We start from the raw sequence: 12,258 nt of genomic DNA, 5'->3' as shown, positions 1-12,258 counted from the left end.
GCCACACTTGGCTGCAGCTGCTCCACTCGCGGCTCCTGGCCGGGTGCCCCATCCTCGGATCCTCACTGGGACCTGGTGCAGGCTGCAGCGGGTTTCGAGGAAGGAAACAGTCCAAGCTCCCTGGGCTGAACGTGCAGAGCAGGCTCCCTGTCTGGAATGGTGGAGTTTTAAAGTGTGTGGTCCAAATTCCTGTCAGCCTGGACTCAGAAGTCTGAGGCAGGAGGATCTCTGAGAGCTCAAGGCTGGCCTGAACCACACAGAGAGATCCTGTCTCAGAAAACCAAAAGAGAACATATACATACATACACACATACATAGCGTGGTCCAGGTTAAAAGGGGTGAAAAATGATCCCCTGTGGAGGTTTTTAAGAAACCGGAGTGCTGTACAATTTTTCTGATATAAAGTCCTCTGATGGATAAAGGTATTTGTTTTTTGATTTAAGAATAAGTTTTTTTTTTTTTTGACTGTGTGTTTAGGCTGCCCTTGAACTGAGGGCGATCCTCCTGACTCAGCCTCCCGAGTGCTATGATAAGAGGCATGGGCCATCACACCTGATCCGAAGGTCCCTCTGGGCCTGTGACAGGCTCCCTATCCATCCTCAGTAGGCAGATGGAATGAGGTCCTGATTCCCACAGCCCAGCGAGGCTCAAGTTGCTTGGGGCCCTGCGGGTGGGAGTGGGGCAGCTGTGTGCTTCTGACTCAGTCACTTAAACTGAGAGGAAGCCACCGACCACAGCAGGAGGCTGAGGCTGGTGGGTCGGGGCTCAAGGCCAGCCTGGGCTCCAGGGCAGATGCGCCTACCGTCCTGCCCAGTGGGCCCTGGCCTGCCACACCTCGCTGCTCAGTGCATTGTGTGACTGCTGCGTCTGGGGGCGGGGAGCTCGGCCACCCTCCTGAGGGTCGTGACGTGGCCCTCTGTCCCCAGCGGCCTCTTACTGTTGGCTGCAACCTTTTTTTTTTTTTTTGGCTTTTTGAGACAGGGTCTTGCAGTGTAGTGCAGGCTGGCCTTGAATTCACGACGATCTTCCTGCCTCAGCCTTCCAAGTGCTCAGGATGACAGGGATGCATCATCACATTACTGGCTGAGAAATATTAAAAGCTCTTCATTGCTTTCTTTTTGGTTGGACAAAGAATGCTGTGATATTCATCATTAGTTTGATTTGGGGGTTCCTTGTTTGTTTTGAGACAGGGTTTGGCTATGGAGCCCAGGCCAGCCGTAAGCTCTTGGAGATCCTCCTGCCTCAGCTTCCGGAGTGCAGGATTGCAGGCCTGCGTCGCCTCACCCAGCTTGCCTGCAGTGGTTTCCGACCCTGGAAGCCCATGTGTTTGCACAGTGTAGACGGCAGGCCCCACGGCGCGTGCCCTGGCCGCTGTAACCAGGCCGAGGGTGGAAACAGCTGCCATCACTGAGCTGGGTCCCTGCTGCCCTGGAACCCAGAACAGGCTGCCGGCTCCATTGATTTTGGTCCCGAGAGGGGCTTCCTGGAACCCAGGGCAGCAGGAGCCCAGAGAGATCGGGGACCCCGCAGCAGCCTCCTCTCGGCCTAGGTCTCCTGCTCTGCTTAGGTTGGAGCAGGGCCTGGGGAAGGGTGTGAACCCTGACAATCCAGGTTCAGTGGTGCACCCCTGTCACCCTGGCTCCCTGGAGGCTGAGGCAGGAGGATCGCTAAGGGTTTGAAGTCCGTAACAAGTTCTCTGTGCAAGGTGGGGAGGGCAAGGCTGCACCCAGCAAGGAGAGCTGATCCCTGTGGTTTGGGGTGGCCAGGCCCTCTTGGCCAGGAGCTCCTGCATTTCCTCAGTTCCTGTGGCCTGGACTAGTGTGGCTTCCTAGGCTTGGTTTCCGTGGCATTACCTGCCCCCTCCGGTGGACCAGGTCTTCCTCTTTCCTTCTAAATCAGGAGACTTCCCATTTTATTATGGGGAGCTTTCTTCCATTTTATTTTTTTGAGACAGGGTCTCAACTTTGTAGCCCGGGCTGGTCTCAAACACAGTGATCCTCCTACTTCAGCCTCCCGAGCGCTGGCCTGGCAGGTGTGACACGGCCGCCATGCCCAGCTCCTACCTCTTCCTTTCCTGAAAATCGCCCTGGCAGCGTTGCGTCTGCCGGGTGGGAGCTTTCCAGTTGGTCTAGACATCAGGCATCCATTTCATAGTTCAAAATCCACCCCACTTGTTGCCTGCGCTCTGTCTGGTCTCATTTCGGTTGCTACTCTCCTTCGTCACCTTCTTACAATCAGAACGTCCGCTTTCAGCTGTAATTCGTCCTTGCGGTTTATCTCTCGTTTCACAGCGGTGCTCGCGTCCCTGTTTCAGAGTCCTGCCTCTCCTCTTCCTCAGCTTTGCAGCTCCTGGTGCCTCTGCGTTGCTCTTGGGACACTGGTGTTTTGAGGCCTCCAACTCGCCATGCTCCTGCCTCAGCCGCACCCCAACTGCCAGGCCCTGCCCAGCAACGCTTCCTGGGCTTTCCGGGACTGAGCCAGGGCCTTTACTTAACCTGGAGACAGGCTTGCACTGAACTGCACAGGGTGGGCTCACATTTTTGATCCTCCTGCCTCAGCTTCCCCATTTGCTAGGGCTTCAGGTGTGCCCCATGGCTACAGTGTGTCTTTGGACCCAGCACTCAGGAGGCTGAGGCGGGAGCATCCCCGTGAGTCCTAGGGCTCCACTGTGAGACCCTCTGTTGTCATCATCCTGTGTCACCGCCACACCTGCCAAACTCTTTCCCTGAGCAGGGGCCCAGAACGCTAAGATCTCTTCAGTTTGGGGGCTCCTGCTCTGCCCTACTCCGGGCAGGTTAAGATTTGCATCTCCACCCAGTGTGCTGAGCCTCGTCTCTCTTCCCAGGCTCCGGCTGCATGAGGAGAAGGTCATCAAGGACCGGCGACACCACCTCAGGACCTACCCCAACTGCTTCGTGGCCAAGGAGCTCATCGACTGGCTGATCGAGCACAAGGAGGCCTCGGACCGGGAGACGGCGGTCAAGCTCATGCAGAGGCTGGCCGACCGGGGCATCATCCACCACGGTGGGAGCGCGAGGGCCGAGCCGGAGCAGGGGGCTGGGCCCGAGACTGCGTTGTCCCCCCCAGCTGAGATTAAAAAGTCTAGGCTGGGCTTGGTGGCACACACGTGTCATTCCAGCACTAGGGACGCTGAGGAAGGAGGATTGTCGTGAGTTTGAGCTCAGCCTGGGCTACAAAGTGAGCTCAAAGCCAGCCTGAGCTGTATAGCAAGACGCTGTCTCAAAAAAAACACTAGTGCAAGGTCTGTGAATTGGCCCTCCAGCCTCCTCCCAGTGCACTGCCGGCTCCTCTGGGGAGGGGTTGGTTTCTGCAGGCATTGTGGACGTTGGCTTCTGACAAAGGGTCTCACGCTGTAGCTCAGGCGGGCCTCCAACTCAAGAGTGATCCTCCTGCCTCAGCCTCTGCTGGGTCTGGTGCACATGCCCGGCCCAGCTCCGAGTCTCCATCCTGGGGCGACTCCTGCCGGCCAAGGGCTGGGACTGCATTTAGGGACTTGCCTGTAGGTGGCGCGGGGCCGCAGGGTCGGGGGACTGTGCTAGGCACCCCCCACTGGCACCCGCGCCTGGGTTGAGCCTGGGACGCAGACCCCTGATGTGCCCCTGCCCGTGTCGCAGTGTGTGACGAGCACAAGGAGTTCAAGGATGTGAAGCTCTTCTACCGCTTCCGGAAGGACGACGGCACCTTCCCGCAGGATGGAGAGGTCAAGGCCTTCGTGCGGGGACAGCGGCTCTACGAGAAGTAGGTATCCACGGGCAGGATGCTGGGGACAGAGCCGCCCTCCCCTCTGCTGTTGCCAGAAACGGTGTCAGCTGCATATGATCCTTTTTGTTACTGGTGGGGTTTTTTTGAGGGAGGATCTTGCAGCATATCCCAGGCCAGACTCGAACTCTCGGGATCCTCCTGCTTCAGCCTCCTGAGTGCTAGGATGACAGGTGTGTGCCACCATGCCTGGCGTAGCTGCCTTACTTTCTAAGCTATCTTTTAATGAGTCAACTGTACTCTAATTTGCTAAGTTTTAGATACTTACATATTTTATAAAAGTAGGCGTGGCAGGTGTAGTGTGGTGGTCCAGAGCTTGCCTGACCTGCAGGACACCCTGATTCAGCTCCATCCCCACCACCTCAGAAACAGTAAAAGCAGAAAAGAAAAGAAAAAAAAGTCCAAGTAAGCATCTCTGGATGGATTTGTTAATAGTGATCTTGCTCAAATATATTCTTTTTTTAGTTTTGAAATTTTGGCCCCACGTTCTTTTCAGCCTTGTGTGTGTGGTCCCTTCCTAAGTTTGTGCATGGAGGTCTTTTAGGGTTTTTGGGGGACAGGGTCCTGCTACATAGTGCAGGCTTGCCTGGAGTTCATGACGATCCCCCTGTCTCAGCCTCCTGCCTCCTGCCGCCCTTACGGGCATGCACCACCAAAGGCCCAGTTTGTCATTTTCCTGTTTTTAAAATAATTTATTTATTTATGTTTTTATTAGCCCTGTCTGTGTTTGCCACACACAGCGATCACATTCACCGTGGGGAGTTCATGACTGCGTGTAATAGATCAGAATTCTTTTCTCACCCTCCCCCTGCCTCCAGTCTTTCTGTTAAGTGAAATAAATCAGAAGCACTGGGTTGAAGAGTGAGCTGTTCTCTGCTGAGGGAATCCCAGAGAAAAGGAGGCGAGGCAGGAGGACAGGTACAGGCCACAGGAAGACTGTTTTCAGACAGGAAGCGGACTGGTAAGGGGAGGGAAACGGACTTGACACAAGGGGATCATTGTTTGCCTTTTAAGATAAACTCCATCTGGCTGGGCTCTGTTGTGCTCCCCTGTCATCCTAGCACCCAGGAGGCTGAGGCAGGAGGATCACCTTGAGTTCATGGCCAGCCCAGGCTACACAGCAAGGCCCTGTCCAAAAAAAAAAAAGCATCTGTGTGCCAATGACCAAGGGTGTGGGGTGCAGGTGACTGAGCCCTGATTTCCTCCTTGGAGCAGGTGTGGGTGTCCCTGCTCTTGGGGCCCTGAAGGCTGTGGGGAGGTATGATCTCTCTCCCAGGTCCCCTCTCCCTGAACAGCGGCTGGACACTGAACTCAGCACCATGCCCAGCCCTGCCATGGAGGCCGTGCACAGCACACCCTCTCCTGTCCTTCACGGAGATGGCAGTCCTGGGGAGGCCCAGGCAGGAGGCTCACCCATTCAAGCCCAGCCTGGGCAGTTCGGCAAACTCAGCAGGACCTTGTCTCAAAGTCTAAAGGAGAATCAGAGTTGGGGGTGTTGCCCAGTGTGAAGGCCCCAGGGTCCCACCCCAGAGTAGTGAATATACACTCCCAAGTAGTGATACTGACATGAGCAGAAGTTAAAAAGAGGTCAGATACACGCTCTGTGAGGAACTCTGCCTCCAGCAGCCGGCGCTGGTTCCATCTCAGCTCTGCTGAAAAATTAATTAGTGATAAAAATGAGTCTGGCTTTGAGGTACAAATTGTACTTCCCTTGCTAATCCCAGTGAAGTGCTTATTTTCCACCAGACACAGTGGTGCACACCTGCATTCTGGCAGTGGAGAGGCTGAGTCAGGAGGACCCCTGGGGCTCAAGGCCAGCCTGGGCTGCAAAGCAGACTCAGACAGAGCCAGCGAGTTGCTTATTTTCTGGTAAACTTTCCCTCCTTAGTGCCAGAGGCAATTTGTGGGCTATCATGTGTCACCGGGGACCCCACTGTAGCAGGAGGAGGAGCTACAGAGAGGGGTGACCAGGGATCTCACTATGTAACCTAAGTTGGCCTTGAACTTTTGGCGATCCTCTTGCCTCAGCCTCCGGAGTGCTGGGATGACAGGCATGCGTACCACGCCCAGTTTCTTGTTTGGCCCCAAGCTGTAACCCTGTGGGTGGCGTGGAGGCCGGCTGGCCGTCGGCAGAGTTTGGCTCTCCCCTAGAGGGCTGCCGGCGTCGGGGCGCAGCCGATAGAGCGCGTGCTTTCTCCTCTGTGATCCCCAGTGCTCATGTGCAGCCTGTCGGGTGGTGGTGTCGTCGCGCTTTCCACCCCGCCCCAGTCTCTCGCTGAGAAAGTCCTATCTGCCTGGTCTTGTGATCAAACCCAGTGAGAGAGAGAGAGAGAGAGAGAGAGAGAGAGAGAGAGAGAGAGAGAGAGAGAGAGGTGTTTGTGTGGCCAGCTCAGCCCACCAGGGGGCGGGGCTGGCTGGCATGTGGTGCTGGGGGATTGAACCGCAGTCCCTGATGCTTTGCCAAGCTTGTTCTAAGTAGGTGCTTTAGACCACTGAGCCATCTCTCCAGCCCCTAGGCTGGAGCTTTTATTTGGAGCCTTTTACTCTGATTGCTTCCAACTCTCTGCATATCCCAGCCCTCCGGGGAGCGGCGGCAGCGTCCCCCTTCCTGGGTGCTGTCCCCTCACTGTGTCGCCTCTCTGCCGTGAGAAACTCTGAGCGCCGTGCGAGCCGTGGGTCCCAGGGTCGCCGCTCCTCTGTGCCTGGCATCGGCTGCGAAAGCCCCGGCCCCCGCCTGCACCTGCGACTGTGTCCCGGAGCTGTCACCTGGCCCACTTTGGTGTCACCTTGAGGTCTCAGCTGGGTCCCCCTTACTCTCTTGGTGGCTGTAGCCACGCTGCTGTCCTCTGCCCCATCTACCGTGATCTGTGATCTTGGGCTCTGAGCGCCGCCCGCCGGGCACTGCCTTCTGCTGCCTGAGGGCAGAAGACGCTGCTGCCTCCCTGCGCCGCCGCCACCGGCTGTCCTGTGTCCTTGGGGTCGCCTCAGACACCTGTCTGTGGCATCACTGGATCACTTGTCTTTTCAGGGGTTTTGTGTGCACAGTTGTGTGTGTGGGTGTGTGCACTGTGTGTACACTGTGCGTGCAGGTGTGTACACTGTGTGCAGGTGTGTGCTCTGTGTGTGTGCAGCTGTGTGAGGGTGTATGCATTGTGTGTGAGGATGTGTGCACTGTGTGTACACTGTGCGTGCAGGTGTGTACACTGTGTGCAGGTGTGTGCTCTGTGTGTGTGCAGCTGTGTGAGGGTGTATGCATTGTGTGTGAGGATGTGTGCACTGTGTGTGCGGGTGTGTGCACTGTGTGTGTGGATGTGTGCACTGTGTGTGGTTGTGGGCAGGTGTGTCTGCAGGCATGGGTACCACATGGTGCCAGGGGAGTGGCCCCCGTGTGCAGCTCTCCCCACTCCAACCTGACCTTCACCCTCCGGCTCCCCCCACCTGGGCGCCTTGGCCTCTGTCCCCGTCTCTCCTGTCCCATCTCCCTACCTCTCAGGGGGTCGCTGTCCCTCCCAGCCATCCCCTGCTGGGCCAGGCTGGGTCCCCAAGGGCCAGCATCCGTGTGGCTGGGGCACAGTTGTGTTCCCTTCGCCAGCTGGGTCCTCAGTCAGATCTGACAGTTCTCTGCTGAAGTCAAGGTGATGAAACTCTTTGTTTTTGTCTCTGAAAATTATGGCTTTTCTTGGTCCTGGGTGATGTTTTTGCATGTTCTGCTTGTTCTCTGCTCCTGCCAGCGTCCTTGTCCCCAGCCTTGCGTTCACAGACTGTCCCTGCCCCCTGACCCCACCCTGCATGTGCTCTCTTCTTCTCCTGCCTCTTTCTTTTTTCTTTTCTGTTCTTTTTTCTTCTTTCTGTCCCACTGTGGAACGCAGGGCCTGTGCCCTGGGCTGCATCCACAGCCCTTTGTAATATTTTATTTTTAAAAAACAAAAGATTTATATTATCTGAAGGGAAACCAGAGTACAATGTTTACTTTTAGAGTCTCACCAAGTCACTAAGTGGCCCAGGCTGGGCTTGAACTTGGGGTCCTCCTGCTTCAGCCTTCCAGGGTGTCGAGAGCAGCACACCCAGGTTGACATGTGTGCTTTGGCAAGCCGCATCCTACCTGAGATGCCAGTTCCCATGTGGGCGTGTTCCACGCTGCTGAGCACGCAAGTTGGCGCGGTAGTGTGGGCGCGGGTGATGCTGGGATGAGGCCACGTCCCGACCCCTGATTTGATTTCTGTTCCTGCAGGTTTTCTTTTCCCTTCTGAGCCGGGTTTCCATGCGGGGCTGGAAGCTGCAGCCCTGTGTGCTGAGGGCATGCACATTACTCGGGGTGGCCTGGAGTCGCTGGTCCCAGCCTCGCCCTGCATTTCCCTGTGGATAGGGACCGTTCCTGGTCCAGACGCAGCACATCCTGTCTGTGGGCAATTGAAGCCCAAAGAACCCAGTTAGGGACAAAAGAAAATGGGCTCATAAACCCTCATGGGTGACCCTGGTAAGAGTCAGGTGAATGAAGTTTTGAACATTAGAGCCAGATAATGGGTTATTGTGTATGTAAAATAATGTATCTGCATATGAACACATCACTTTCTTTTAAAGCTCTTTTTAAATTTACATTTATGATTTTTAAGACTGGGCCTCACTATGTAGTACCGTTGGACTTTTTTTTTTTAAAGTTTATTTATTTATTGTGTGTGTGTGTGTGTGTGTGTGTGTGTGTGGCCAGCTCAGCCCACCAGGGGGCGCGGCTGGCTGGCATGTGGTGCTGGGGGATCGAACCGCGGTCCCTGTGCTTTGCCAAGCTTGTTCCAAGTAGGTGCTTTAGACCACTGAGCCATCTCGCCAGCCCCAGTACCGTTGGACTTAATCTCACTATGTAGCTCAGGCTGGTCTTGTGCTCTCAGCAATCCTCCTGCCTCAGCCTCCCAAGTGCTGGGGTGCAGGTGTGGGCCACTGTGCCCGCCCAAGCAGCAGCTTTCCTCTTCTTCTGTTTTCTTCCTGCTGCTGAGTCAGACCTGGACTTCAAGGGCCAAGGCTCACGCTGTGCCCAGCTATGCCCCACCCCCGGAGTCCTAGAATGGCTGGCCAGGGAAGCTGGCCCTGGGATGGAGGACCCACGGCTTGCAGGGGTAGCAGAGTCCTGCGGGGTCTCCCTGGCTGCGCCTCCAGCACCCTGGGGTGGTCTCACCAATCTGCCATGCCTTCTCCCCATCCCCAGGCTGATGAGCCCTGAATGCTCCCTCCTGCAGCCCCGAGAGGAGGAAGGCATCAGGTATGAGCGCACCTTTGTGGCATCTGAGCTCCTGGACTGGCTGGTGCAGGAGGGCGAAGCCACCACCCGGAAGGAGGGTGAACAGCTCTGCCGGCGGCTCATGGAGCAGGGCATCATCCAGCACGGTAAGTGTAGTGGTCAGTGCTGCCTGGTAACAAGCACATTGGGGCTGCATGCTGTGTGCATAGAAAGAAAGGCTCTCAATCTCTTTCTTTTCATTCTTTCTTTCATTCATTCCTTCCTTCTTTCTTTTTTTTTTTTCTTCCTCTATCTTTCCTTTTTCTTTGTTTTTCTGAGACTGCCTCTCACTATAGAGTGCAGGCTGACCTTGAACTCAAATAGTGATCCTCCTGCCTCAGCCTCCAGGAGCTCTGGTTTCTGAGCAGCTCTTCTGGCTGTCCCTATGGGTGAAGGCACAGCCTCGGTGCCAGCTCTTATCTGAGGCTCAGCTCCAACGGCCTGGCTAATAATTAAAGACAGCAGTTGAACATTAAAGAGAGTCACCTGTAGGACTGGGCCGAGGGCGTGTGGATCCGGCCCCAGATCAGCAACACTGTAAACAGCGAAAGCCCAGCCAGCCGGGTGCGGCCAGGATCTGCCCAGGGCCGCCCTGGCCGCAGCGATGCCTCGCCCAGTGTAGCTCTGTGTAGCTGGTGCAGGGCCGAACACCTCTACCAAAGGCAAATGCTCACACCCGCCCAGCCTTTGCGCATCTTGATGTTTGCCATGTATTGAGCACTGGGCCTAACACTTCAGAGATTTCATTTTTATTTCATAGTTTTATTTGAGGACAGGGTCTCACTGTGTCACCCCATCTGTCCTGAACTCAATGATGCTCCTGCTCGGCCTGCCCAGGGCCGTGCTCCCAGGCACACCACCACTCCCGGCTTTGCGTTCCTCTGCAGGTTAGAATCCCACCCTGAGCCCATTGGGGCAGCATGTGCGGGGCAGGAAGGAGCACCTGGCCTTGTCTGTGTCCTTGAGGCTGTGGTGTGAGGGGACATTCGAGGACAAAGGCAGAAAAGACAGGTTGGCAGGGTTACCACCGCCTCAGGCTCGCACACCTCCTATCCCTTCCTGTTTCCTGTTTGCCCTTTTGGGGACATGGGATAGAAGCCCTGGGCCCATGTGTGAGACAGTCGATGTCCCACTGAGTTGTGGCCCTCACTGTGATCCTCCTGCCTCAACCTCCCCTGTAATGTGGGGACACACTGGTGTCCTGCCTCTACCCCCACCTCCCACCTCTTAGCGCTCTGCTTGTCTCTTCCTTTAGCTGAGCTGAAAGAGAAGCCCAGGCTTTCTCAACTATACCAAATGTGAAGAAGCCTGAGCTAGGGTGGAGGGGCGGGGAGGGAAGGCAGGCGGCCCCGGGGTGCACCACACTGGTAGTGATACAGGGAACCTCCAAACGACACAAGGAGAAAAACTGATCTTGCAACCTAAAAGGTACCTGGGACGAATTTGTTTTCTCTAAAACCCAAGAATGAATTTTAGGAACAAATGGAGGTTAAGAGTAGAATATTTATTGAGAGAAAGAAAGCTTCTGTCTGAGAGAGGGACAGGAGGGGGTCCCCGAGCGGGTGGTCCCCAGGAAGCTGTTTCTTCCAGGGACGTTCATAGAGGAAAACCATGTAGTAAGGTGAGTCTAAGGTGGTGGAGAGCATAAGAACTCTCTTAGATGGGCATGAGGTGGGACAAAACTGTGGCCAACCAATGAGATTACAAGCACCACTGCTCAGGCAAAATTGATTAAATCCAGTATCAAATGGGAAAGCGAGTCACGTAGCAAGCGGGCATCAATACGGGACTGGGTCTCCTCCTGTTGGGGGTTGGGCTAGTGACTTATTTGGGCTCTTTCAAGGTGATTGATATCTATTTAGAATATCAATCCCTGATGCCCATCCCGAGAGATGTAGCTGTGTTTCCTCTTTTGTCCTGGTCTTGAGGTGTGGCCCGTATGGGAGTATCTGTCTCTTCCCAGTTGCAAAGTCACCTTGTCTTCCATCTTGTTTCCTTGAGGGCCTGGCCCTGTCTGACTGCCTATAATGTTTCTATCTAGTTCAGCTGCCTACAACATTAGTAGGGGTCATGCAGCACCCTGGGAAGCTGAGGCAGGAGGATGGCAGGGCTGGGCCCCACCTGGGGAACTTAGCTGCCTAGCGAGACCCTGTCTCAGAATGAAAAATGAAAAGTGGACTGAGATAGAGACAGCACTGGGGCAAGTGAGAACTAGATGGGCACTGGGCAACTCTATACCTCCCTGAGGAAAACAAACAAGCGTGGGCAAAGGAGATCCTAAGAAGCCGAGAGGCAAGATGTCATCACATGTATTATTTGTGCAAACCTGCCGAGAGGAGCTCAAGAAGAAGCCCCCAGGTGCTTCTGTTAACTTCTCAGAGTTTTCTAAGAAGTGCTCAGAGAGGTGGAAGACCACGTCTGCTAAAGAAAAAGGAAAATTTGAAGATATGGCAAAAGTGGACAAGGCTCGTTATGAAAGAGAAATGAAAACTTATATTCCTCCTAAAGGAGAAACAAGAAGTTCAAGGATCCCAATGCATCCAAGAGACCTCCTTTGGCCTTCTGCTTGTTCTGAGTATCGCCCCAAAATCAAAGGAGAACGTCGTGGCCTCTCCATTGGTGATGTCGCAAAGAAGCTTGGAGAAATGTGGAATAGTACTGCAGCAGATGACAGGCAGCCAGACGAGAAGAGGGCTGCCGAGCTGAAGGAGAAGTATGAAAAGGACATCGCTGCTTACCGGGCTAAAGGAAAACCTGATGCAGCAAACAAGTGAGTCGTCAAGGCCGAAAGAAGCAAGAAAAAGAAGAGGAGGAGGATGAGGAAGAGGAGGAGGAAGAGGAGGAAGAAGAAGATGAAGAGGATGAGGAGGATGGAGAAGAGGATGATGAATAAGTTGGTTCTAGCGCAGTTATTATTTATTTATTTATTTATTTTTTATAAAGCATTTAACCTGCCTGTACACAACTCCTTTTGAAGAAAAAAAAAAAATTGCAATGTATAAAAATTAAAACAAAGTAAAAGTGGGCTGAGAAAATTCAGCTCCCAGGCCTGCAAACAAGAGCTCTGGGGCCAGACCCACAGCCTGGGAAGCAGCTGGCTCTTGCGGCTGCTCCGGTCCGAAAATGCCAGGCTGCGGCCAGACTCGGTGGTGTCCCGGTGTGTGGGCCCATGGCCAAGGAGGAGGAGGGGGAGGGGGAGGGGGAGG

At 54.7% G+C, this 12,258-nt stretch overlaps 1 protein-coding gene across 1 annotated transcript in view; it reads left to right on the top strand.

The window, feature by feature from the left end:
* The window catches only part of Deptor (DEP domain containing MTOR interacting protein), a 27,316-nt gene that overhangs the window by 1,018 nt on the left and 14,040 nt on the right, over nt 1–12,258 (top strand). The window contains exons 2-4 of the mRNA XM_004642283.2: nt 2,846–3,024; nt 3,636–3,759; nt 8,981–9,159. Of these exons, the coding sequence (XP_004642340.1) occupies nt 2,846–3,024; nt 3,636–3,759; nt 8,981–9,159 (482 nt within the window). The remainder of the gene's footprint in view (nt 1–2,845; nt 3,025–3,635; nt 3,760–8,980; nt 9,160–12,258) is intronic.

Source organism: Octodon degus, unplaced genomic scaffold (assembly GCF_000260255.1).
Source record: "Octodon degus isolate 3935 unplaced genomic scaffold, OctDeg1.0 scaffold00148, whole genome shotgun sequence".
Lineage (NCBI taxonomy): Eukaryota > Metazoa > Chordata > Mammalia > Rodentia > Octodontidae > Octodon > Octodon degus.
The sequence above is the reverse complement of the archived record's forward strand: the minus strand, read 5'-3'. Positions and strand labels throughout refer to the sequence as shown.